The sequence below is a fragment of the Pipra filicauda genome, unplaced genomic scaffold, assembly GCF_003945595.2.
Source record: "Pipra filicauda isolate LSUMZ 115617 unplaced genomic scaffold, ASM394559v2 scaffold25_size4600443_pilon, whole genome shotgun sequence".
NCBI lineage: Eukaryota > Metazoa > Chordata > Aves > Passeriformes > Pipridae > Pipra > Pipra filicauda.
The window spans coordinates 2,409,506-2,437,475 of record NW_024104376.1 but is presented as its reverse complement, the minus strand read 5'-3'; the positions used below and the strand labels follow the sequence as shown (position 1 = coordinate 2,437,475).

Below are 27,970 nucleotides of genomic sequence, written 5' to 3'. Positions count from 1 at the left end.
GCTCGGCCGCGTCGCACGGAGCGCCGCCGCCTCCCTCCATCTCTCCCTCCCTGCCTGCCGCCTCCTTCCATCCCTCCATCTCTCCTCCCCTCTCTCCCTGTCCGCCGCCGTCCCCCCGCACTGCCGGGGCAGGGTGAGCGCGCCGGGCTCGGTCAGCGGGGGGCGGCTGTGGGCAAACTGTGAGTTCGGCGGCGCCGGAGCGGGATGGGGTGGGGCGGGGTGGGGTGGGGTGGGGTGGGATGGGGTGGGGTGGGGTGGGGTGGGTTCAGAGCCCGTCCGGGCGCTGCGGATCTGGGCCTCGCCGTGCGCCCTGCGGCGGCGGCGGCGGCGGCGGCACCGGGGGCCAGGGCAAGCTCCAGGCGCCCGTTCTGGGCCAGAACATTTTTGGGGCAGCTCACTGTAATCTTGAATTTGTCGCAGTGGTTCGGAAGGTTTTTGGTGAAAAGTCAAGCCAGCTCAATAACTTCGCATGGATGTTTCTGAAATACAGGCGCTTATTTTTAGCAGTGGTGCGCGCCCCATCCTGCTGGAAACACGTCAAGGAACAAAACTGTGACCAGGAAATGCAACCACAGTGTGGAAGCGAGTCCTTCAGCAATAAGTAAAGGAACAGAGCTGTGTCGTTTCTATTTGCTATGAAAGTTTTCGTTGTTGCTGAAGTCCATTGCAGTCACTTTGTTTGTATTTTTAAATTGACTCTTAAAAACACATGTTGTGAAGTGTTTTTGCTTTCCTTGCTCTCATCTCCCAGTCGTGGTCACGATTGCTTCGGGATTTGTGACCGTTTCATTCTTCAGTAGTGCTCTTCAACTTTCCTGGTACAAAAGGTCACGCTTCCCTTGCCTGGTCACACAGGTCACTGTGTCAAACACAGTGTACATGCTGAAGGTGAAGTCAATGCATTTTTTTTTCATTTCACAAAGCTGTGATAATTTAGATTTCATAAATTGAAAGGTAGGAGAGTATTCTTAAAAATACACAAACTATCAAAAACACGAACACAAAGCACTCTGAATGTGTCTGGCTTTGTTTTTACAGGTTATTCATGGCACAGCGAGTTTCCTCATCAGGCTTTTTTGCTTAAAATAACCTAAAGATTAATGATTAGACTCGGACTGCAGGACCTGCTGCTCTGTGGCATCCAGCTCCACAATGGTGGATTTTCTGGCTGAAAACAATCTGTGTGGTCAGGCAATTCTTCGGATTGTCTCCTGTGGAAATGCCATCATTGCAGAACTTCTGAGACTTTCCGAATTTATTCCTGGTGTTTTCAGGCTAAAGGACAAGGCTGATCAACAGAAGTATGGGGATATCATATTTGATTTCAGTTATTTTAAGGTAAGTCCTTTTGTTGTTAAACTTCTTAAAGCATTGCTGTCTCACATGAGGATGCTTCGGGTTATGAAATAGCCATTCCTGACTATTGTGTTTATTACTAGCATTCTTCAGAATTGACTATCATGACTTGATTAGTTTTTACCAACAATTAACCAAATTGAGGTAGCAAGATGCTTGCATGGTAATGTTCTGCTTCTGGGCTGACTAGTGTTTTATATATATTTGATCATATTCAGCCTCATCTTACTCATTTCAACAAGTGGAAACAGTCTAGGAAGGGTTCTGTGCTTAGAGCCCTTGGCAGGATAGGAGTGCAACTGGTACCTGCACTGAAAGTATCAGGGCAGGAAGGGGGTGGCAGTTCTAAGTGCATTCAAGAGCAGTCCCAAAATGTTTGATGAGTCATCTACCCTGTGACCTTTGATAGATACTAATTATACAAAATGTGAGTATTGGATTCTGGGGAGGTGGTGGTGGTTGTTGTTGTTGTTGTTATTTCCTCCTGCAGAATTACTGCATTATACTTTCATCAGCAGGTTTTGAGCCTGTGCAGTTGGTTGTTTTCCTTCAGAGCAGTACTGTGGGCAGTATGCCCATCTTTCTTGGGTTATCTGTAGCTTATTCTTTGCAGCCATGAAAACTGAGTTCTGCTTTCCTGTCTGACAGTGCTGTGATTGTTCATTTGCTGGACTTGTCATGTGTGCTGAATAAATAAATCAAAGAGTAGTATCCATGGAAAGCCCGTATTTCCTTTCCAAAATTAAGCTTCTTGCAGGACTAAGTTCTCTCTGTTGTTTTCCAGCATGCTTAAGAGGGAACTACAAGACTATCTAATCTGACTTTATTTTGATTGTACAGCCCAAGAAATGTCAATAGTAAAGCAAGGGGAGGGACTTGCAAAGTTTTATTCTGTTTTATTTTAGTAAGAGTTGTAAATTTCAATCACTAACTGTAAGCCTTGGATGCTGAAAATCCTGAGAACAAATGATTTCAGAATTACCTTTAGATCGAAGTGCTTGTTAGGAGTCTTTTTTTTTACACAAATTACTTGAAAACTTCAAAGCAGATAGGTCTAATTGGTAAGAAATACAATAATCCTTAAAACTGTAGTAGTTTTGAATGTTAAGGAAGCATAACAGTTTTTCAGTTATAATCCCAAAAATCCAGAGAAGTCCTATTTATAAAGCTGAGATTAGTGAATTTACAGATATTTTTACTGTGAACGCACCACTTCTGTATTAATGATTCTTAGAATCATTAATGCATAGAGAGATTTGAGATTTTGAAAGTTGAGACTGTTTACTTCGTACATTTGAACTTCACAGGCAGTCTGGGGTCTGCTTTTATCCTTTGTTTTTTTATAGCAGAAAAGCATTCTTAAAAACTCAAGAAATTGTCGGCTGGGTATTTTCAATTAAATGTTAATAATATTTTCAATTAAACATTAACAGTATTTTCATTTAGATGGTGATGGTAAGACCAAGTAGTGGTTATGAGAAATGTGACAGTGGTAAAGAGTTAGAAAAGTTATATTATTGCTTTAAGGAAGTCAGACTGTTCGTCCTAACCCTTTTTCCATCACAATTGTTAATGACAGTTTCTGCCTTAATCTGAGGGACAAGTGCTGAGCTAGACCCAGAGTCTGTAAAACAGGTCTAATACTTTTAAGCAATTTGAATGTATCAGAAGCTACTAAGCTTTGTGAGCCCTCAATGTCATGGTTTCTATCTGAGAAATCGATCAGATCAAATGTGTAAAGAAAAAAATTCCATCCAGGAGATAGTTAGCACAACAAAAAGCACCTGCTGGCTTCAGATGCATTAGGGCTTTTCCAAAAGGATTGACTGTTCTTTTCCATTGGTTACATAGGATAAATCATTTTTAAAGTCATTGCAGATTGTAACAAAATGTAAAACTCATTTTTGTGGAATCAGTATTGAATCATAAAGTAGCTTGGAAAACTGCAGATCCTTGTTTCAGCAAGAAGTGTCAACTCTGTTTTGCACACAGTGGTGGTTGTACGTGGTCTGTGTCCTATTGAAGAGAAGTCAAGTAGAGGTCAAAGTCAAATCCTGTCTCTAAAGATGAATTTCTTTTCTTAGGGGCCTGAGGCATGTGAAGGGAAACTGGAAGCCAAGCCTGAGTTACTGGATTTAGATGAAGAATTTCGTGAAAACAACATTGAAATTTTGACAAGATTTTATCTAGCTTTCCAGAGTGTACATAAATATATTGTGGATTTAAGCAGGTATGGTACCTAAAATACATATGGATAACCTGGATAACTGTAATGAACATTGACTTTTACTCCTACTCTTCCCTACAAGCTTAATATATGACTTGAAAACATTTAATCTCTCTACCTCATTTCCCCAATTGTAAGTTTGAGCTAGTTTTTCTTCCTTATCTTGGAGATTGTCCTGAAGATTTCTTTTTAGCGAAAGAAGGCTCCATATCATTAAGCTAAGTTTTTTGTGGTCTTGCAAAACAGAATATCAGGTATGTTTCTTTTTCTTTACCTTTCATTGGCATTATTTTCCTGAACATAAGTTTTCAGTGGAGTTGCCAAATTCTCAAGTTTGCTACTCTGACCTGTAAAAAACAAAATAAAAGGTTCATTAAATACTCTAAGGAAAAGTTCCTGAGATTCTTAAGCATGATAATTGGGTTTGTTATTGATCTTGTATGGAAATATTAAATATTTAATATTGTTTATTAATAAGTAGTATTAATGGAAAATCCTTTAATAGGAATAAATCTTCTGTTAATTAAGGTGAACATACTCTGTTTCTAGCTCTGCCTTCCAAATTACGATTGAGATCAATTTATAGTATTTCCAAGAGGTATTTTTGAGGTAACTCGAAAATATGACAGTTCTTCTAAATTTTTGCATGGAAGTCTTCTCAGGCTATTATCCATCTATAACAAGATTAAGAGGATGAGATGTAAATTACCAGGTTCTTCTAGTGTCTTTCACATACACCATCAGGATATGAAAGGAGACTTTCGCCAACTGGTTGGCGCTGGCTAGGAGTTCCAGTCCTCATTTTATAGTAGAGCATCTCTTCTTCTTTGTCTGAGAAACTCCACTCTGCTTGTGCTAGGGAAATGTTCTGATGCATCTGTTGACTTTTAGAGAAAATTGACCAATTGAGTTCTGAGGACGTAGGGTTTGAGAGCAAAATAGTCAATGACCAACTTTTTGTCATGATTCCTAGATACTTAGATGACCTCAATGAAGGAATTTACATTCAGCAAACATTAGAAACAGTCCTCCTTAATGAAGATGGAAAACAGCTTCTAGTAAGTATTTAGTGCCAAACTAGACAAAGATTTAATTTTACCAAATGCATGGAAATGCTGTGACTCATTTCAAGGAAGACAAAGACCAAAAATCCTCAGTCTACCATTTTACATACTATATTGAATGCATGGTTGACATTGAGCTAGTTTGCCAATATGTGGTTTTCTTTAAATGTTGCTACAGAACTGGGTTTATGTGATTTTCTTTCTTAATTGTTTCTCTTTCCAAACAGTGTGAAGCTCTGTATTTATATGGAGTCATGCTACTGGTCATTGACCAGAAGATTGAAGGAGAGGTCAGAGAAAGAATGCTGGTTTCCTACTACAGATACAGGTAGTGTATGTAGGTATGCAGAAGCACTCAGGGCTGAAAAGCTGTAGCATGCAGTATATTCAGTAACCTTGGTTATTGAATTAAGATAAATGACCTTTTTCATCACCTGACTGTATACAGATATTTCAGCAGAGCTCTCTGAGTATCAGTAGAGGTCTTTACTTTAGCTGTTTGCAGCTTTAGTTCAGAAACAAGCAGCAGATTTTTCATTCTGTTACAGTAGACATTTGAAGTCCACAAATAAACTTTCAGCAAAACCTTTAAGGCTGCATGTGCCGGCTTTCAAAGTATCATAGGTTCCCAAATGTGCAAGGAAACCTTCTGAAAAGTCCTAAGTATCCAGATGACAGATGTATTGCAAGTCAGACTTCCTGTAGTTACAGTGCTTGATTGAGTAAATCAGTGAGTTTTCCAGGGGAGTTGACAGCATCATGATATGACAGTTGCGGTCTCAAAAGGTATCAGTGCAAACCCTTTCACACATATAAAAAAGGAGGTATCCTATTCCAATGCTGCTTTGACTGTGTTTATGCCTCTCAGTATATGATGAGAGATTTCTTCACTCTGGAATGCAGAAGTGGATCGACAAGGGGAATTCAGAAATGAGGAGGGAAAAATAAAAGTTAAAAAAGGAACACAAACTCCTCCTCTGAATATAAAGCTCCTTGTTTCTGTCCCTGAGTAAAGTTCAGTTTTCTGTTTGTGCTTTGCGTGCTGATCTGGAATTTCAGTAAGGACATTTATCAGTGGCCTCCTGTAACGTGGTAAACGTTATATCCATGGAGTAAATGACCAAAAATCTCCCAGACCTTAGTATCCGTTAATTTTCTTGTGAGAAGGACGTGGTTACAAGGAATGGGAGGACAGGAAATTATTAGGTCATATAGCTTGTATTTTTGTTCCTTTCTTTTGTAAAACAGTGCAGCCCGATCTTCTGCTGATTCCAACTTAGATGATATTTGTAAATTGCTTCGAAGCACTGGATACTCAAGCCAACCTGGAGCTAAAAGACCTCCAAACTACCCCGAGAGTTACTTCAGCAGGGTACCCATAAGTGAAACATTCATCAGCATGGTGATCGGCCGCCTGCGGTCAGATGACATTTATAACCAGGTAAGTCACTCTGAGATAGAAGAGGGGTCTAAAGGGGAATATCAAATTCATTCTCGGGTTAGTTACTCAGCCATGACGTGCAGAAAAAAATAAATCACAGAGGTTATAAGGGAACTCTTGAGATCAGCCAGTCTGACCCCCTGGCAGATTAAATTATCTGCATCCGAATCACCTCTTTCTTTGATTAAATTAATCCTTGTTTCTGTCTGAGATGAACTAAACATACCTAGTCCTTGTAAAATACTTATTTCTGGCTCTTCTCCTTTCAAATGATCTTATGCTCTTTGGTTCATTCCTCCTTTGAGTCATTTACTATACTTTTACATTTCTTACTATAGCCTGTTAAAGGTAGCAGGCATCTACACAGTCAACTTTTATATTGTGGAAATGTATCTGGTAAATATACTGCATGTGTGTAAGCATGTCCAGTTTACCTAAATATCCTCGTTGCCTCCTAGTGTCTATATGCTGTACTCTTTAATGTGCCCCATAATAGTTTCAGGTGGCTTATGTTGCACTATGTTTTGTTCTGCACTATGTTTTGTTCAGTTTTGTTTTGTTCCCTTTTTCTAGGTTTCAGCATATCCATTGCCAGAACACCGCAGCACCGCCCTGGCTACTCAGGCTGCTATGCTCTATGTGATACTGTATTTTGACCCTTCTATTCTTCACACTCAACAAGCAAAAATGAGAGAGATAGTGGATAAATACTTTCCAGATAATTGGGTAAAAGTTAATTCTGTTTTAAAACTGTTCCCTGGATTTAATGTTATAGGAACAATTTTAATTATTGTTACAGTATGCATTATAGAAAATAGTAATATCGCAAAACTAGAATGAATTCTTCTCTGTGAAAGTTTTACTGTGTTCAGAGTGAAGCAGTCTGATTCATACATTCTGGATAAGCACAGAAGGCAGTCCTCTGAAAGTATCATTTATCACCTTAAATGCTTTAATCAACTACACTCTAATACCATCATGATAAAGTGAGTCATAGAAAAATGTGTGCTAGAAGGGATTTTAGGCATCTTTTAGTCCAGCCTCCTTCTCAAACCAGGGCTGACTTCAAAGATAAATCAGGCTGTTCAGGCCTTTTCCAGTTAGTTTTGAAAATATCTAAGGTGAAGACTCTAGGGCCTCTCTGGACACCTGTGTCTGTGCTTAATCACTCTCATGGTGAAGAATTTCTTCCGTCTGTACAACTGGAATTTCCCCTGTTGTAGCTTGTGACTGTTGCCTCTTGTCTTTTCAGTGCATGTGTCTGAGATGGGTCTGGCTCTGTCTTATTCATAACTTCCCTTTAGGCAGTGGGAGACAACAGTCAGATCCCTTAGTCATCTTTCTTCCAGCTTAAGCAAACCCAGCTCCCATAGCCTCTACCAACATACTGGGTCCCCATAGGTGCCTTAGTGGACTTCTGTTCAATTCATTCCAGTTTGTCCATGTCTATGTTATACAGAGGAGCCCAAATCTGGACACATTACTGTGAATGTGACCTCATGAGAGCTGACTGGAGGAAAAGACTCACTTCCCTCAATCTGGTGGCTGCAGTCTGGCTGGCAGGGCCCAGTGTATGATTACTTTTTGCTGTCATAAGGCTGCATGTCTCATTCATGTTTGGTTTGTCCACCAGGACACTTAGGTCCTTTTCTGCAGAATTGTTACATAGGCAGCCAGTTCCCAGATTGTGCTGTTGCAAGGCTTTGGGGTTTGTATTAATCATTACTGAACTTCATGTGGTTTCAGCTGGTGAATTCTATCAGCCTGTCAAGGACGCTCTGGAGGACAGTCTTGCTCTCCAACAAGTCATCCCACATTGATGTTACTTGAAAACTTGTTTAAGGATTAATTCCATGCCATTGTCCAAATAACTTAGAGGCCAAAACAGTCACTATGTGTGATTCTATAGACCTTTCCAGATGCAGTGATCAAAATGGAATTACTGCGTCTCAGTATTGAGATTTGGGATTTCCATCCAGAATCCCCTAGTCTGCAAAAAACTGCTACTGAAATAGGCTGGCGTGTAAGAATAGAGTCCCTAGGTAGTCTGTATCTAAGGCAGTCAGACTTAAAAAAGAAACTGTACATTAATTTGTGTATTTATGTTTGTTTCAAATTGTATTCTTCTGTACCATAAGTGGAAAAGCGAAGAAAGGAGGGAAGAAACTGCAGCAGGTGGCTATTTTGGTAGATATCAGAACCCCTCCATTTCTGGAAAACTGCAAACTTATTTTTAGAAATGAGGACTTGCCATTGTGAATTTTTGATTATGCCAGCATTTTTATTAACTTGAGTTCACAGTACATACTGATATTGTTAGACAACACCTATCTTCTTGTGGTCAGATACGGATGAGTTAGCTGCATTGCACAGAATACTTGACTCCTAGGCTGAATTCAAATAGTTGTTAGCAGTTGGAGTGTAGCCTTTCAGGGAACTGTCATCTACAGGAAATAATGAGCTTCACTTCAGCAGTATGAGAAGGATCTTCATATCAGCAGACCAGTGTCCCATTTGCTTCTACTTGACACTGTCAGAAGAGCTCAAGGGTTGGCAGTGTCTCCATCAATGTGATCACTTCTGGATGGAGGAGTATTGGAGCAATAGAGTGACAAAGCTCATAATGCCACAGCTCTGTATATCCTTCATTTGTCAGTAACCCAAGTCTTCCTTTTTTAAGCAATTATCTTACAAACACTTGTTAGTCAGTCACAATTCTGCAGTTGTAATCACTCTTAAACTTGTGCTGGGGTCTGAAATCAGTTCCTCTTTGCTCCTTAAAAATCGCACTGTGTAACAATAATTTCCTTCTGTTTCTGTCACTGTGGAAGATCCCTTGCATTTCAATTTAGTCCTTTGGGCATCCTCACAGTAGGATTAATTCAGATGATTTTTCCCTTCCTATCATAGTTGTTTCCCCAGTTTCTTTTGTCAGTCTTCTTTAGAGCGTCATGGAAATGAAAAATAAGTCATAAGTTCATGGGGGGGGTAAATAGAGGATCATATATACTGACTGAATGAACTGTCAGCTTGTTTTCAGTACTAAGCCTCTAATTAACTGTCTGTGCCCCTTATTTCAAAGAAAAGCCTTGATTTCCAGAGGTAGTAGAGCAAAAAGTACAGCTACCAAAAAAGTTTAGTTATCTCTTGTTTATATCCACAGCATATCCTTTTCTGTCATACTGCTAAATGAAAACTATGTATTTTTCTTAATATAAATGCAACTTCTTGTTTTCTGCTTCCAATTTTAGGTCATTAGCATTTACATGGGAATCACTGTAAATCTAGCAGAAGCATGGGAACCCTACAAAGCTGCTAAAACTGCCCTCAACTACACACTGGATCTTTCAAATGTCAAAGAGCAGGTACATAAGTCAGAATTGAGTATTTTTAGCAAGATGCAAGCTGTGTGGGCATCATAGGTATATTCTGTGATGTCAATAATGCATGTGTCTTTTCCTCTTGCATACAACTCTTTGCACTGCATTCAAGTGCAATACTTTGAGTACATAACTTTGAGCTAAAGATACTTGAAAGTTTCAAAATCTGGTCTTCCTAGCCCTGCTTGTTTCACTTCCTCCTACGTGTTTTGTTTACCCTAAACATTTCAATATTGTGACTTGACTGAACAGCTGCCAGCACTCGTTGCCATGCTGTTCAGTATTGGGGTGCCCTAAGCTGACTGTAGTGTTTGCTCTTGCATAGAGAACAGTTTTGGCAGTCACACATTTATGCTGACAGAGTGAAGCACTCAGTTTTACGTGGGGCCACTTAAGCAATAATGTGGAAAAGCATCTGTTTTAAAAGAATGATACTGAAATGTTGTAGGATACAATGCAGTTAAGGGTTTTCTTCAGTGAAATAATTTTTTCCATGCCTGAAAAACAATGAGTAATATTGTGTTGGCTGATTGTTTGCTTGATCATCTAATCAGTTGACTGATAATAGCTAAATCATAGAATCATGGAATATGTTGAGTTGGAAGGGACCCATAAGGATCATCGAGTCAAACTCCTGGCCTTGCACAGGACAACCCAAGAATCACACCATGACCCTGAGACTATCATCCAAACACTTCTTGAACTCTGTCAGGGTTGGTGCTGGGACCAGTTCCCTGTGGAGTCTGCGCCAGTGCTCAGCCACCCTCTGGGAGAAGAACCTTTTCCTGATATCCAAGCTAAACCTCCCTCAATTCAGCTTCATGATATTCCAAGTCCTGTCACTAGTCACAAGAGTGAAGAAATCAGTACTGGCTGCTCCTCCTCCCCTCATAAGGAAGTTGTAACTGCAATGAGGTCTCGCCTTAATCTCCTCTTCTTCAGGCTGAAAAGACCAAGTGCCCTAAGCCGCTCGTCATACGGCTTCCCCTCAAGGCCCTTCACCATCTTCATTGCCCTCCTATGGACACTCTGCAATAGCTTAATGTTTTTCTTATACTGTGGTGACCAAAACTGCCACAATATTGAAGGTGAGGCCACCCCAGTGCAGAGCAGAGCAGGACAATCCCCTCCTTCGACTTTTCTGTGCTTTCAGACAGCTTCCAGACAGGTGCCTAACATCTTGCAAATAATTCCTTTCTCTTTCCCAACCTTTATATGGCCCCTTGCAAATTTTAGATGTTCCTCCACAGCTTTCCAGTCATGCTAATTATCCGAAGCCCATTCATCCAAGAACTTAGGACTTGGACTTATTTCATGCTTTTGTAAGTAGTAAGGGATATCATTTGCCATCCTGCCAACTACAGCAATTTGTCATGAATGGGTGTTTTAAAGTCGTTTTAAGAAAGGTATCAGCAAAAACGGGTGTAATATAAAAGCGTCGATAAAGTTGGTTGGCAAGGTTCACTCTACTTACTAAATGATTAAAGCACACCGAGAAGAAACAAACAAAACCCCAAAGTCAATCAATCCAAGCAGAAATAAAACCAAAACTATCTCACTGGAGGGCCACAGCTCCCATTGTGCATCATGATGCCACCTTCCCCACTCTATGCCCCCGCCAGGACATCGATCACTCCTACACTGACATTTAATTTATAAAAAGTATTTCCATTCTGTGATAGATTTTTGTTGTTGTTCTTTCCCATTAGGCAATAAAATACTATTACCATTTTTTAGGACTAATTCCTTGAGAGTACATAGGTGAATATAGAAAGTTTACAAGTCTGCATTTTTGAAACATTATGCTTCCTGTGTAGGCTCTTTCCTTTAAAGTTTTTCTTGAATCCTTTGTCATGCAGTTGCAATGTATGATTGCCTACTAGTAATGATGCAATTTTTATAGCACTTTTTTGATCTGTGTGCCGTTTGAGTTCTCGGGAACATCATATATTCCATTTGGGGCAAGGATTATACTGATGCAAGCTTTGTGTGTTTTAAGGCAAGCAGATACGCTGCAGTCACCGAGCGAGTGCACACGCAGGTGCAGCAGTTTCTCAAGGAGGGCTGTCTAAGGGAAGAGCTGGTGCTGGACAATATTCCCAAGCTGCTGAATTGCCTGCGAGACTGCAATGTAGCCATCCGCTGGCTGATGCTCCACACTGCAGACACAGGTGAGACTTTGTGCTGCACCTGTTGCAGAGCTGTCAGTCCTGCTGTACTGGTGCTTCATGTCAGGTCCTGAGGGGAGTTCAGCGTGTGCTGCTGTTGAAGTCAGCAGTTTCATCTGCTGTTTGCAAATGATTGTTGGTCTTTTGCTAACAGTCTCCTGAAGTCTTGGCTGAAACACCACATGTGCATTTCCTCAGTTCTTGTGAGCCAGACACAGGTATAAAAATTAGTAGAAGTCATGATCCTGATGAACAATAGTCTGCAGAAAAAGTCTGGGAACATCTTCCTGAAAGTTCACCTAGCTCCTAAAGGAAAGCTTCTTAAAATCTTAGTAATTAACAGGTTAAAAACAAGGGAGTTATTCTGTTGAACTGAAATTCAACTGAATCTGTTGATGTGAGTTTGGGTCTGTAAACTTACCTATTTAGACATTCCCTTGGCTGAATGCTTGTGCTGTCTTTGAGGCTTCTTGGTGTGCGAGAGGACTTCTGTTACACCTCCACACACCTTTTGTGATGGTTTTAGAAATACTGGTCTCTGGACTTCTCAGTCAGGTGGACTAGATTCACATACCTGCAGAAGCCTGAAGAAGTTTTAAGAAGGCTGAAGCACCACAGAAACCTTAATTATATCCTGTTCTAAGGAAGGGTTGTACAAGAGCAGTGACACCCATGTGAATGGAGAGCAAGTGGGGATTTATATAGCAGAGCAAAATGCTTTTGATTTCAAGCTATTAGAATCTCTTTACAAATTGAAAGCTTGGCCAAATTCTGTAACAATGGAGAAATGTTGTCTTTCCATTTTCAGCTTGTGATCCAAATAACAAACGTCTCCGCCAGATAAAGGATCAAATTCTAACAGACTCAAGGTACAATTCCAGGATCCTTTTCCAGCTTCTTCTGGATACAGCTCAATTTGAATTCATTTTGAAAGAGGTAATGTGCTGCTGCCTTTTTCAGCATTTTCCCCTGAATGACAGAACAGAGCAGTAGATTCACTAGTGCATTTACTGCACAGTCCACTCACATAAAGAATGACTGTTTTGATTTGTTAATTGTGAGACTCCCACAGAAGATTACAAACTACTATTGCTCAGAAGTAACTTTTGCAGCCTTCTCAATAGTTGGCAGGTTTCATTCTTACCCAGTGTGTTTATATTTACTCGGAATTTTGCATGAACATCCTGACAAGAGGCATAATAAAGTCTGTTGAGGAAGATGTGTAAGCTTTTATCCTGCCATACTTCTCTCTTTCAGGCTTTCTTTAAACAGAGACAAAAGCCTATGTATATTAAGGATAGGCTACTAAGGAAAGTCTTACACTTATGTATGAAATTCTGATGTCTCTGAAAGATTGCTCATTAGTGCTCTGGTACAATCTGGTAGTATATTTAAGAGTATGCTTAACCTCATGTCCATGCTGTTCTGAATTGGCTTTTCCTGCATAGGCTGAGATGACTATGTGAAGTAGAAGTCAACATTAGATGAGAGTCTTCTAAAATCTCTAAGCTGAAAAAATTACTGGATATTTTTAAAAGTGACTAAAAATCAAAAAATCTGCATTGTACTGTTTTGTAAAATTTAGTGTAACTTCTGTCACTGTATGTCCATTACACTGTCTGTATCTCTTACTTATTTTTAATTTTGTATTTAATATCCTGTCAAGATCTTGAGGTTATGTAGTAATCACTAAGTCAGTTCCATCTGTTTTCAGTATTTTATTTCATCTATTGTGACATGCCTTCTTGCCAGTTTTGTAAACCAAATGGTTTGTTTTTCAACAGATGTTCAAGCAGATGCTGTCAGAAAAACAAGCGAAATGGGAGAACTATAAAAAAGAAGGATCTGAAAGGATGACTGAGCTTGCTGATGTCTTCTCAGGAGTTAAACCTCTTACTAGAGTGGAGAAAAATGGTAATTATTATTTATCCCTTTGTTTAGATAGGCCAGCTAAAACTAAAAAATGCCAGCTCACTTTTCTGTATATAATGGTTTTCTCATTACTGTGTTCTGTGTACAAAGGAGTGAGAAGATCATGCCCATTAAATATAGGAGTGGTTTAACCTCTCCTCTCATTCTTTCCCTGGCTATAACCTGGACTTCAAGTGTATCAGCATCTTTTCAAACCTTATTTTACTTCTCCTCTACACTGCATGGTATTCTCCAAGTTCTCCAAGGGCTTAAAATTGAATCTATACTTCTTTCCAAATCCCTTGCTCAGTTTTTTGAAGCATCTTTGTTTTTTTCTCTTGAACTGGTGTAGAAATATGAATTGTAAATCACTCTCTCATTTGTTCAGGAACATGGCATAAAGTGTTCAATGTAAGGGAGACATTTGTGATCAATCCAAAACAACAGAGCTTAGAATACAGGCAATTTTTTCATTTGCTTCCAGTTAAAAGCAGAATTACCTCACTGAAATATTTCTGTTTATCTTTTTGATGTTAGCAAACTTGTATCTAAAACGTAGAAGCTGCAACAGCCAAGGCAGTTAACACTGTAAAACAGTTAATAAAACAGAAATTTATGTTTTAAAGTGCTTTATCATATTTGTAAAGATTTTTTAGTGCCCATTTATGTTGGTAGGTTTTTTTAATGTTGTGTGTAAAATTTACCAAAGTGTTTGCCACTTTACAAGCCTACATGTTGAAAGACTAGAAATGTACCAGTGAAATTAAAACTTTTAAAAATAATATTCTATATGTATAGCTTGTTTGTTTGTTTTGACTAGCAAGTTCCCTGCTTATCATACATGCAGAGATTTGATTAAATGTTTCTTTTTCCTACACAGAAAATCTTCAGGCTTGGTTCAGAGAAATCTCCAAGCAAATAATGTCTCTAAACTATGATGATTCCACTGCAGCAGGCAGAAAAACTGTGCAGCTAATACAGGCTCTGGAGGAGGTATGGCAGAGACATTTTGAGATAAATGATCTCATCCTGAAACAACAGAATATTTTTACAGATGCACTGACTTCCAATAGCAGAGATACCAAACAGATCTGAGTTTTAACAATTGTTTAAGTCCATTAGGTCTTTGCAGTTATATATTTACATTAAGCAGAAGTTTCATGTAGACCTTGGGATTGTAAAATAAGGGATATAGTATGAAAAGTCATGCCACCTGGAGCTGAGGGTAAGTAGGGTTTTTCGAAGAAATTAATTCAGTATTAAACATTATTTGGCAACATTACTCATTTTTTAGAATTTCTAAAAATAAATTCATTTGAAGCTAGAAAGGGTAATTTGAAAGGCAAAATAAAAGTATCCATCATTTTTTGTGTACATTTCTTCTATTTCCAGGTTATAGAAGAGTACTCTGTATGATGTTTCACAGTACAGCTCCTTGAGTAACTGTGAAATTTATTATTTAATACATTGTAAAACAGGCCAGGATTTGTCAAGTTTCTTACTGCAATAACATCCTGAAGGAATATGTTAATTTTAATGTTTGTATTGCTGTCCTTAAAGATAAATAGAAAACAAAAAAGAGTCCTTTTATGGATTTTTTTTGTTTGTTTTTTAAATTTAGGTCCAAGAGTTTCACCAGCTGGAAAGTAACCTCCAAGTTTGCCAGTTTCTGGCTGACACACGGAAATTTCTGCATCAGATGATCCGAACCATCAACATTAAGGAAGAGGTCTTGATCACCATGCAGATAGTTGGTGATCTTTCTTATGCTTGGCAATTAATTGACAGGTATGTTAGCAGGACCTTTTCTTCCTGTCAGTCACCATTTGCAAAACTTATGGGAAATAACATGCATAAATATAATTAATGCTATAAAATTTCCAATTTAAAAACAGCCTTGAAATCTTGTTCTATGAGTTATTGAGTATATTGAACTCTCATCAGCCTGAATAGGAGATAACAGCCATCCTTGTCATTTTGTTAGCTGCAGGTTAAGTGATAGTGTAACTTTCTACTGTCTATCCTGTTCTAACTATAACAGCTTTGTTAACCTTCTGTCTCCAACCTCTAGTCTAATTAAGTGTTCTCCAAAATACTGGAGGTCATATTTTGACCAAAAACAAACAAGGAAAGACAAATGTTCAAGAGCTCCTTTTCCACGGTGTGATTTTGCTGAGCTGCTACTTCATTACCCTGGCTGTTAACACTCCCTGATGCCCTCTTCTTTTGCCCCACCTACCCCTTTATCATACAGGGTTTTTCTAACCAGTATCTCTTCAAACAAAAATCCTCCTTTAGTGAAGTTCTTTATTCTGTACCATTTCTGCATTACACTGGTGACATATGATTTAACAGTTGACAGTAAGTGTTTCAGAGGAAGAAGCTGATTTGTTTTGTTTGTTTCCTACCCCAGCTTTACGTCTATTATGCAGGAAAGCATAAGAGTCAGTCCATCTATGGTAACTAAACTCAGAGCCACATTCCTAAAGGTAAGTATGAACAATACTGAATTTAATTGAACACTGAAGGTCCATCCAAGAGGTTTGTTAAAAAGCCTTAAGGCTCTAAAATCATAGAATAGTCAAAACTTCCTTTTACTAGCATTTTCTATATCCAGGTTTTTTTAGACAGTATTGAATTAACTCAGGGTTAGTTTTAAAGGAAGTACAACCAAGTTATGCATGGCTTTTTATGCAACCACTTATATTGCTGCTGTTAGGCAAATAAGTCTCATTGTCCAGGCTCTCCTCGTTACAGTTATTTGCTGGAGACACTGGTATAGAGGTGGGATCCTCTGCATATGGATCATTACAAAAGTTATGTTGGCTGTGCCCTTTGTCTGTCATGATAAAGCTCTGGCATCAAATGTAAAACTACAACAAAAATTTCTCATGTGGCTGTTAAGATTAAAAAAAAAAACAAGAGGAAGGTAACCTTATGGACTGTTGGACTTTTTTGACTTTTAACAATTTTTTTTTTTTCTATTGGAAAACCTGGTGTAACAGTGCTCTTTAGGAACAATCTAATGCTTTGAGTTAAGAGCCTGACCAAGAAAATTCATTATCTACATTACGAAAACAAACACATGAAGTTAAAATACTAACTTTATTTCTAGCTTGCTTCTGCACTTGATTTGCCTCTTCTCCGCATCAATCAAGCAAACAGTCCCGATCTCCTCAGTGTGTCACAGTATTATTCTGGCGAGTTGGTTTCCTACGTAAGAAAGGTAGGTGTTTAAAAGGCATAATTGCCTTGTTCTCTAATTGCTTTTTCTTAATTGAAGATTACTTTTTAATGAGAGTATCCTGACTGTGTTTGTTTCTTCTCTCATTTACAAAGGTTCTACAGATAATTCCAGAAAGCATGTTTACATCTCTTCTCAAAATTATAAAGCTTCAGACTCACGATATTAGTGAAGTGCCTACTCGCCTGGATAAGGACAAGCTACGAGATTATGCTCAGCTTGGACCACGATATGAGGTGCAGTTAAAACAGGAAATTCTGAAAAAGCAAACCTTATAGGTGGCCAACTTCAACCTAAGTTTAAATACATATACAGCTCCATAGAGTTATACTTCAACAGTGAAGTTGGATTTGTTGACTAAGAGTTAAAATTGACTAGTGTTATTGTGAGCATACCTTAGGTTTCATGAGGACAGAGGAGTAACTTTTGCACTACTGTTTGTAAAAGTAGTGCAAATGAGCATAAAGATATTTTTATTTATTGGAGGGGATGGAATTCTAAAAACCTAACTCTGAAATGAAGCCCTCCAGATTTGGCATGCTTGTTCCGAGAAAAGAAGATCGAAGACTGAATGAGCCAGCAAGGTTGAGCTTTTTGCTGCCCTCAAATGAGAAGAGAAAAGGGAGGCACATTAATTTGATCAGATAAAGCTGCTATTGCTCATTTTGTCTATGGGATTTTTGCTGCCCTGTTAACAGTCTGGAAGAGTGAGCAAACTTTATAATTACTTGGTTTTATTTTAAGTAGAGAAAGATGAGATGCAAAAAATTGAGTAGACCAAAGTCTTTCCCTCAAAGAATCTTATGATCAGTTAAGATGCCAGCTTTGCCCAGCAGATTTTACCAGTGTTCATTTGTTAGGTGTTTTATGCAAAGAAGCTGTGATCTCTAATTAAGCTGATGTTCAGACATGAACACTAGGTTTAGACTCCTCCATTACACTTTGTAAAGTCAGTCTGGTTTTTGTATGGGTAGGAATGGAGGAGGAGGTAGTGTTCGGTAATGGTTGATTGTGAGGAGGAAAAGGGAAAACACCTTATACAACAGCTTTTCACTTTTGATTTCTGTAGAACTGTGGGTCTGAACTGTGTAGTCTCTTCTATATTGTAAATACCTGTAAGGCAAAAGACTGGCTTGTCTGTACTCTGAGCATAAGGATACTTTTAATTGTAAAATTTAAGTGAATGTGCTACTGTGTTAGATCAGTGCAAATACTGAAGTGGACTCACTGTGGTAGCAGGCTTTATTATGGAATAACTACTGGGAGCTGTGTCCCTGTCCTTCACAAAGGTACCCTCCAAGAGTTTTGTCCATGACATTTTGTACACGTGAGATATAGGTGATCTTCCCTCCCATAATCTTTCTGAATCCTTTGAGAGATATATTCTTTCCTACTGGTAACACACCTATGTTTATCTAATTAAAAGAAAGGTAATTATTGTACTATAAGTAAGTCTAGAACAAGATGTAAAATTGGAAGTATATCGTGCAAATTATTTAAAATAGGAAGCTACCACTGGGAAAGACAGATTTTTTTTTTTTAGAGTAATTACTTAAATCTATTGAATCACTTCAATAAATGGTGTTTTCTCTTTCTATTAAAGGTTGCCAAGCTAACCCATGCGATTTCCATCTTCACTGAAGGAATCCTCATGATGAAAACTACTTTAGTTGGTATCATCAAGGTAATGATCCATTATTCCAGTAGGAAAAAGTTGTTTGGTGGCAATTAGACTTTAGCACAGATTTCAGCACAATGTATGAGACCTCAAGGAAAGATAAAAAGAAAAGTTTGCATACAGATTTTCAAACAGTGATGCCTAAATTGGCAGCCAGATACGAACTAAGGTTTAAGGTTGTTGTGAACCCACAGTCCCCATTGTAAATAGATTCATCCACCTTAGTTGGTGATCTTTGGGGGGTTTTTCTAACTGGAAAGTTTTTTTGAAGAGCTGTTTCTTCTACTGGTATAAACTGCCCTTCCTACATTAAGCCTACATTGATGCCTCTTTGAGGACCAGAAGCAGGTATTCTTGAAGAAACATACACTTCTTAATGCATACTGGCTTCTTAGAATTATACAACATTCTCAGTGGAGCATGAACAAAGGTTGGATATGAGAACTGCAAACCTTTGCCATTCAACTTAAATTTTTATTTAGTAGAAGTATATAAATTTTTATTCTTTGGACAAGCTCTGGTGGGAAAGTGCATCTGTTAGCAAGGCTTTCGTATTTATCAAAAGTGTTTGTAACTTTCTTGGTACAAACTAAATCCATTATATTTTTTATACCTTTGTAACTCTAAGAAAAATATGTTTCTTTTACTTAGGTGGACCCAAAACAGTTACTAGAGGATGGAATAAGGAAGGAGCTGGTAAAAAGGGTGGCCCTGGCTCTTCACAGGGGCCTCATCTTTAATCCTAGAGCCAAGGTGTGTTAGAGCTTGATTTGATTTTAATTTTTTATGTTTCTTGGATGTGCAAGGACCTGCCTTCTAGAAAATAATTTGTGCTTTTCTGTACAGATTTCCTTTTTCTAAAAAAGTACACGTTTGAACTTGTACAGATTATTTGGAATGCCTCATTTGATGTTCAAATGAGTTCATAAACTGTTAAGAGTATATAGAATTAAAATACATATTTTTATTCCAAAGCATACTGTCAATTCAGAATTCACAGTTCTGCCTTTGACTGTCATGACTGATACATATGCCAGGTAAACATAGAAAGGCAGTGGTAAAATAAGGGGTGTGACTTCTGTACAGGTTGTTGACACTCCCAGATCAATCATTGGTACCACTAAAGCCAAAAATAAACATTAAAAGCATGGGGAAAAAATATTTAGTACTAATTATTTCAGATATCAAACAAACTTTGATAAATTTCTCAGTGCTTTTCAGCTCTGGATGGAGCATTGTGAAATGCTCTAGAGGTTTTTCTGTCAGGGCATTCAGAAGGCTTTTACATTTTCTTTGAATTCTATCTGTTCACAGTTTTGGTTTTATCTTTTTGTTGTTGGTGGTTTTTTTTATCTGTAGCCAAGTGAACTCATGCCCAAACTGAAAGAAATGGCAGCTACAATGGACGGGTTCCATCGATCATTTGAATATATCCAGGATTACGTCAACATATATGGTTTAAAAATTTGGCAAGAGGAAGTATCTCGTATTATTAACTACAACGTGGAACAGGAGTGCAATAACTTCTTAAGAACAAAGGTGCAGTTCAAACCCAAAACCAACTAAAAAGTTGATGTGTGTTTCTATTTGGCTATTCCCAGTCAGGGAACTCCCCCAGGCAGATGGAGCTCGTCAGCCCTGTAAGGCCATCCATCTAAGGGAAGGTCACTCTAAACAAACCTACGTCCTGAGGACCTCAGTGCCACTGTCCAAGCTTGCTTGGCCCTGGCAGATGAACCTCAGGATTAAAGGGTGGGCTCAGTTCAGCGCACACTGTGTCTCACCTAAAAAAAAATCCATTGTGCAGGCTCGAAGGGTAAAGACCTTTCCCAAATCTTCGCTCGTGAAGACTGGCCATACTATTTGGCTTTTAGAGCCTGTGGCAGATGAAGCATATGCACCCATTGTGCACAGTTCATACTATTGTGACTTCAAGTAAGTGTTCTAATTACTGTGTAAAACATCTGCCCCCACCTTATTTTGAAGTATTTCAGCATCCCCTCTGCATTAGTTGCACATAAGAAGAGGAAGGTACCCCAACCAGCATATTTTAATATCTTTTTGTCATAAGACTCATTCTTGTCTTTGTGTCATTCTGTTGCAAATTAAAACTTACTTTTCAGATTCAAGACTGGCAAAGCATATACCAGTCTACTCATATTCCTATACCAAAATTCACACCTGTGGATGAATCTGTAACATTTATTGGTCGGCTCTGCAGAGAAATCCTGAGAATCACAGACCCAAAGTAAGTACTGTGTGTCATAAGCTTGTATTGCATCACTATGGATTGTACTGCTCCAATTCCACCATATACAAACCAAATATACAACAAATAGTTTTTCACTAGCTGTCATATGACCCTTTTTGTCAAAAACCATAGTCACCCAGTCCATCCTGTACATTTTAAATATTAGTCAAGAAAATTTGTGATTTTAGCCTAAGAAGGAGAAAAAGCCAGTCAGAGTTTAAGAAGCACTTGGACAAGGTAATGGTCAAGAATCACACATGGTGTAATTCTTGAGGTGTCCTGCACAGGGCCAGAAGTTGGACTTGATGATCCTCATGGTTCGCTTCCCACTGAGTGTGTTCTGTGATTCTGTGAAATGGAAGAGAGAGAAACCAGGGAAGGGTTACAGAACCCTTGTGGAGAGAGGAATAACTAAACATCACCTGAGATACTGGGAGATTGTTTCTCATGTGGCTGATTAGGTGTGCAAGTTTCAAGCTGGCTTCCTGCCAAGTCCCCCGAAACTCGACAACAAGAACCCACCTCCCAGAGAGGGAAAAGAAAAAAAACAAAAAACCAAGCAGCCAAAGCTATAGCAAAAATATATATATATATATATATATATATATATATATATTTTACATATGAGACAGATACACAAAACGAGAATACCACACACCAGGAGCACTTCCAGGGAGAAGGACAAAAAGGGGCAAGGACCGAACAAGTCGACCAGCCAACCGAAGGCAAACTAGCAAAAATCTCACCACTTCCCTTCGAACAGGCAGGATGGCTAGACACGGCCCTTGGCTCTCCCCTCACGGGTGGCAGATAACAGCAGTCACTGTAGGCCTCGGCTCCAGATAAGCCCGACCGAAACAGGGACCCACCGTTCTCGAACCTCGCCGGAAAGGAAGAGAGCGAGGTCCCTCCTGCTGGCTTTATTTATACCTCAAGTTACGTAAAGGAATAGCATGGAATACTTCCGTGATCACTTTTCTAGTTCCTTCCTGGTTACAAATTGGTCTCCAGGAAGGCCTAGAGTGAAACCACCACATTAGGATAACTCATTGCTCACATTATCAGAGGAACTGTCTGCAGCTGATTCTGAAGTAGTTGTTTGTTTATTTTTTCCTCAGAATCACGTGTTACATTGACCAAATGAACACCTGGTATGATATCAAGACTCATCAGGAAGTAACCAATAGTCGTCTCTTCTCAGAGATCCAAGATACTTTGGGTACCTTTGGTCTCAATGGCTTAGACAGGCTGCTGTGTTTCATGATTGTAAAGGAGCTGCAGGTAATTTCTGAACTTCAGTTTCTCAAGGTCACGATGCTTTTATTGTTTAATAACTTCTAGTGAAATTAAAAAATCTGTTAATTACTGAATTGGTAAACTGAAATCCAAAGCATTTGAAAATGGGTGTTCAAACACACAGATAAGAATTTCAGATAGAATTATGGAAGCTGGTGCTCTTAAGTAAATGGTGCTGTGTAATGCCAGGTTGTGTGTTACAGGATGCTTTTTGAAAGTGTACACTGTGTGTGTACTTAGAAATTGATCTCAGGTCAATTTCTATTCTTCTGTCTAGATAACAACAAAGATTAGATGTTTTGGGTCTAGCATGGTATAAGTACGTTGTCAATTCTATGTAGTGACTGTTTCCCTAATACCTCTATGTGAAACCAAGTTTTTTTGTTTCCTGAGGAGAATCCAGTTCTAGCCTGGTTAGAGATTTTCCACAGTGGGTATTACATTTTGATGAGGGGGATCTTCTAATTGTCCTAACGTTGATTAACATAACTCCAAAAAGAACAGAGTCTAACTGCAGAATTCCTCAACTCTAGTTCTGTGGAAATAGTCTTTCCCTGCTGTTAAACACTGTGGCTCTTGTGCCATCAAGATTAATCATAGAGTGCATGTGTGAGGATTTTACTTACTTATTTCTTTCTTTTATTTAGAATTTCCTCAGTATGTTTCAGAAGAATATATTGCGTGACAGGGCAGTACAGGATACCTTAAAAGCGCTTATGAGTGCTGTCAGTCCCCTTAAAGGAATTATAGGTAAGTGCTTCCTGGTTAAGATGGAAGAAAGCAGTTGTCTTTGGACACTTGCATTTATTGCTCTTATTCTTTTTTTAATGCCTCACCCTTTTGCTTTTCTCAGCAAATTCAAACAAGGTTTATTCTGCAGCAGTTGCAAAAACACAGAAGATCTGGACAGCATATTTAGACTCCATAATGAAGGTAGGTTTATGTAACTTAGTCCTACGCAGAATTCACTCCAGGCTCTTCGGTTATATTTGGCCCCTCGATTCAGGAAGGACATTGAAGTGCTGGATCAAGTCCAGAGAAAGGGCAACAGAGCTGATGAAGGGTCTGGACCACAAGTCCTATGAGGAGCAGCTGAGGGAGTTGGGCTCATTTAGCCTGGAGAAAAGGAGGCTCAAGGGTGATGTTATCACTGTCTACAACCACCTGAAAGGAGGTTGTAGCCAGGTAGGGGTCAGTTCTTCTCCCAAGCAACAAGTGACAGAACAAGTGACCCTCCCAGGCTGTGACAGGGAGGGTCAGGCTGGCCCTTAGGAGGAATTTTTTCACAGAAAACCTGATTAAAGATTGGAATGGACTGCCCAGGGAGGTGGTGGAGTCTCCATCCCTGGAGGTATTTAAGGAAAGACTGGCACTTGGTGCTGTGGTTTAGTTGACATGGCTGTATTCAGCTATAGTTGGACTTGATGATCTTAGAGGTCTTTTCCAACCTAATTGATTCTGTGATACTTTAATCTGCTTATTTTACAATTTGTATTGTGTTGATTTGGAATTCTGTAGCATCACAAGTGATCAAGCCTGGGTCGGCAAGAGCTCCTGAGCTTCATTTATATGGGCAGCTCACACTCCAGAAAGTGCTTCATAAGGAACATCACTGAGATTCATAAGGAATAGTTCACCAAAAACAGAGTCTGGCACTAGAAATCTGATTTGGGAAGACCAAGTTAGTGTTCAGTATCAGGAGCTCTGAGACTCCCCACAGTGCCTTGTGACCATGATGTGCCCAGGGCTGAAGTTTGGAGCAGTAGCTTTTCCCAGACTTGCCCTGTTCCCACAGAGGGCATTGTACCATGCTGAAGATTCAAACAAACCCTTAACCTGGCTCTTTATTTTGTCTCTGTAATTATACTTTGGGACCAGCATTTTTCAGACTGCTCTGAATGTTTGTTTATGTTACTGGAGGGAAGAGGAAGGGTCAGGGAAGGGGAGGGTTGACTGCCACGAGCCTCTCCGGTGGTTTTTGCCCCTGCCATGCTGATCCTAAGGTTTAGGGAGAAGTGGGGAACAGAGTACAAGCATTTTCACTTACCAGTGAAAAACAAGTAACTGGGTTTTTTATACACGTTACCGTTTTTGTGCGCTTTTCACATAGCCTGTATTTGCTACCAGGAACTGTGTGTAAATCTCCAGCACTGTGACTCATCTCTCCTTTGAGTGCCCCACACAGCTGGGGTCGGTCAGATCTGACTGCAGGTGGGCTGAATCAGTGCCTGGTACCAAAATGAGGGAGCAGATCCAACCATGATGTCTGTCTGTGCTTTGGGCAGCCCTACAAAGGCTGTTTAGGTGTAATGAGGACTTCATGTAATCTGCTTAACTGTAAATTGCTACTCAGTAAGTTTTTCCTTACTTTGACTTTACTCTTCCTTGACTGCGTTCAGTATAACACCCCACCCTTTTTGTGTTTGTTTCAACAGGTTGGTCAGATGCAGATTTTAAGACGACAGATTACCAATGAATTAAATTATTCCTGCAGGTTTGACTCCAAGCATTTGGCTGCTGCTTTGGAAAATCTCAATAAGTAAGGAGCAAAATGTGCTGAAGAGCTGCATGTAAGATGTAAATGTTATCAGCCCAGCAATCCTTAAAATCTAAATTACAGCAAAATGTGGAGATTATGTGCATGTTTTTGTTGATGAGTATTTGAATTTTAACCCAACAAAAACATTAAACATAAATAGTATCTGGGCAAGTAATTAGTTTGAACATGTAGCTTCTAATGGCATTTGGTTATACCTGGTTTTGAGGTCATATTTAGATGAGAAGAAGGAACAGTGAAAATGTGGGTGCTGATTTGGAAACAAATCAGATGTTTGTAAAAAGATATTCTGAAAAAGGTATTTTACTCTTGCTTGTAACAATTTCATGTCTTTGAAGCTTTTACATTACTATGACATGTGGCATCATGGAAGGTTTATTTGGGGATAATTTCAAAAAATATTTAATAAATCTATTTGCCTTTTAGAGCAATACTGGCCGACATTGAAGCACATTATCAGAACCCATCACTACCTTATCCTAAAGAAGACAACACTCTTTTGTATGAAATCACAGCTTATCTGGAAGCTGCTGGCATTCACAATCCATTAAATAAGGTCAGGCATACATTCTGGTTCTTGGTGCAGTTTGCTTTTTTCTATTTTATTGATTATTAACTGAGGGGAAAAAAATAACATGTAAAAGAACTGTGCTGTTCTTTTTTTTTTATTTCCTCTCAGATCTACATAACAACAAAACGTCTGCCGTACTTTCCCACCGTCAACTTCCTATTCCTCATTTCCCAGTTTCCAAAACTTCAGTACAACAGAAATTTAGGTAATGTATAAGTTGTTGTTTGTCTAAATCTAATGAAATCCTGTGTGAAATTATCTGTAGAGAAGACAGTGAAATTACCTCCATAGAAAATACACAGTTTCTGATTTAAGTCCATCATGTTGAGACAGTTTTGTTATAATATTGAAGCCAAATACAATGTAGTAGGAAGGAGAATCCAAATTCCTGAGTTTCTCATTCTGTCCTATGCCTTATTAATATCATTAAGTCATTTGCCATGGAAGACATGCAGTTGTTACATTAGTTTTGAATTTTTATGTGTGGGCAAGCAAAAGGGGAAACACAGCAAAAAATAATGAAGAGTATGTTATATAAATGTGCTGTAAGAATATGTTTTGTTTTATAAATGTGTATTTTTGTGGGTTCTTTCTGTGCAGGAGTGGTGTGCAAGCGGCCAGCTGATCAAATTGACTGGCTTCCTCTGGTTCTGGGGCTCCTTACCCTGTTGAAACAGTTTCACTCAAGATACACAGAACAATTTTTGGCTCTGATCGGTCAGTTTATTCGTTCAACAATGGAACAGTGCACAAGGTATCCATGTTTTACTTTTTACCTAAGGATCAGCTCTGTGAAGAGAGCTTCAGTAGTATTATCACTGCTTTTGCAGTATTTTTTTTTTCTAGCAGAGTACATTTGACATCTGCAGCCTTTCAGTACTTGAAGGGAGCTTATAAAGAAGATGGAAGGGGGTCTTTTACATGCACAGGGAATGACAGGACAAGGGGGAATGGTTTTAAACTAAAAGAGGGGAGTTTTAGATTAGATGTTAGGAGGAAATTCTTTCCCAGAGAAGTTGTGGATGCCTCATCCCAGGAAGTGTTCAAGGCCTGATTGGATGGGACTCTGACCAGCCTGGTCTAGTGGAAGGTGTCCCTTTTCCACACCTAGTGGTAAGGGAGGCTGGCATTTTCAGGTAATTTTATCCAAATAACTGCTCAATTAGTAAGAATGTGATCTCCACGGTCATTTAATTTTAGCCAGAAGATTCCAGAAATGCCTGCTGATGTAGTGGGTGCCCTCATGTTCCTGGAAGATTACATTCGCTACACAAAGTTACCGAGAAAGGTAAGAAAGAATTCCATGTCTCAAAATATGCCCCCAAAATACCCCAGCCATTTGCTCTGGAAACAAGAGCAGGGAATGTGTGGTCCCACTCCACTACTGCCAATGAGGGGATCTGGCCAGGGAGAGGGCTCCCCACACCTTCCAGTTTTACTGCACTGGAGTGGCATAACAAGTAACAGGTCAGGGCCCTGCTGATGCAGAAGCAGCCCTGATTCGTAGAGATCAGTCCCGTTACCACAGGAATAAATAGATGAGTATTAATAAACAAAGGATTTCAGCTTTGTGCAGTTTTAAAACAAGTCTGTTTAAATTAAACTTCAGTGTACATTGCTGAGGGCTGTTGGGAGGAAGAAAAATGGAATTTCCAAGATATTGCCAAGTAATGGTAAACTTAGCGGTATTCTAAACACAGGGCAAAAAGCTAATTAGCAGGTCTGAATTTTGGTGAAACACTATATCCAGTCTTTTTTTGACTTCCTCCGGAAGCCTGACTTCCCAAGCAGCTTCCCTGTCTCTTATGTAAGAGAAGTTTCTTATACAAGTTCTTTTAGAACTTCTCTTACACAAGAGAAGTTCTAAAAGTCTCGACTTGTAGAGAGACTTTATTTCAGGGTTAAATGCAACTTAACTACGTTTGAAGATGATTTATTTTTTTTTATGTGGTATTAAAAATAAGTCATAATCCCATTTGCTGTATATAGGCTGTACTTAAGGTGTTATTGAATAAGCCATTTTCCAGCTAATACTCACAATGAAGAGAGTGAGATTCTTCCAGTCTCCACTTCCCAGCCCACAGTCAGTGTAGTAGGTCAGTCTGATGTTGCTGGTGCCTGTCCAGCTCCCACTCCAGCCTGGTGCTGTGTGGAGACAGCAGAGAGGGTGGCAGCATTCCTCCAGTCTTACACAGTACCTGTGGTTCTCGCACTTCCTCAGAGGATGTGCTGTTTCTTCCTTGCTTTGTTCACCAAGCACATCCTAACACTGAGGTGGCTCAGGTCAGTATTGTGTGTGCTTGAGTCATAGATTAGATGTGCTTGTTAATGGATGAAAGGATTATGCAAATGCCTAACTGTGTCTTCCTATATCCCTCAGGTTGTTGAAGCACACGTGCCAAGCTTCATTTTTGATGAATTCAGAACTGTTCTATGAATATGGAGAAGGACTAAGTCATTCCCCCAAAACCCAAAGTGAGGAGTTGAGGCCTGGGCACGAGACAAGTACAGCTGTTCAGAACTGTGTCTTTTCTGTGCTTTAAGGCAGTGCCTGCAGCTGTCTCTATGAAATGTAACCATCAGCACTACATAATCCTTGGTTGAATCTTGACATCATACGCAGTGTGTATCTCCTCCAAACAGTTGTACATTTTGTACTGTGCATTATAAATGCTGCATGCAATTGTTTACATATAAATCATTTAGGTTTTTTGTTCTGAAGAATTATTTGTGGAAGTTTGATTTTTATATCAGAAATGAACGATGAAATTGAAAATAAAGGTGTTGGATAGTTTGCCAGGACTGATGAATCCAAAGTGTCAATTT

General features: G+C 39.2%; 1 protein-coding gene across 4 annotated transcripts; it reads left to right on the top strand.

Moving 5' to 3' along the window:
• Positions 1-27,954, top strand: WASHC5 (WASH complex subunit 5). 4 transcript variants are annotated; one of them, XM_039382169.1, is made up of 29 exons: positions 1-133; positions 1,039-1,338; positions 3,441-3,586; positions 4,557-4,641; positions 4,872-4,975; positions 5,896-6,088; positions 6,662-6,814; positions 9,340-9,453; positions 11,468-11,639; positions 12,445-12,572; positions 13,421-13,550; positions 14,428-14,540; positions 15,169-15,335; positions 15,961-16,036; positions 16,663-16,773; positions 16,887-17,027; positions 18,395-18,475; positions 19,121-19,222; positions 19,829-20,008; positions 20,593-20,717; positions 21,839-22,001; positions 22,664-22,766; positions 22,870-22,949; positions 24,452-24,555; positions 25,000-25,129; positions 25,253-25,349; positions 25,745-25,898; positions 26,345-26,432; positions 27,525-27,954. In XM_039382169.1, exons 2-29 carry the CDS (start codon positions 1,153-1,155, stop codon positions 27,579-27,581), a joined length of 3,483 nt encoding a protein of 1,160 aa, XP_039238103.1. In that variant the 5' UTR covers positions 1-133; positions 1,039-1,152; the 3' UTR covers positions 27,582-27,954. The 4 variants fall into 4 exon arrangements, with proteins under 4 accessions (XP_039238103.1, XP_039238102.1, XP_027582756.1 ...); XM_039382168.1 differs by having other exon boundaries at positions 1-179; XM_027726955.2 differs by having other exon boundaries at positions 3-179; positions 4,875-4,975.
• The last annotated feature ends 16 nt before the right edge of the window (positions 27,955-27,970 follow it).

Coding starts and splice junctions, on each gene's coding strand:
- WASHC5 (XM_039382169.1), top strand. CDS start 1,153: ATGGTGGATTTTCTGGCTGAAAACAATCTGTGTGGTCAGGCAATTCTT. Junction 16,774..16,886: donor TGGTTTCCTACGTAAGAAAG/GTAGGTGTTTAA, acceptor TCATTTACAAAG/GTTCTACAGATAATTCCAGA. Junction 25,899..26,344: donor ACAATGGAACAGTGCACAAG/GTATCCATGTTT, acceptor ATTTAATTTTAG/CCAGAAGATTCCAGAAATGC.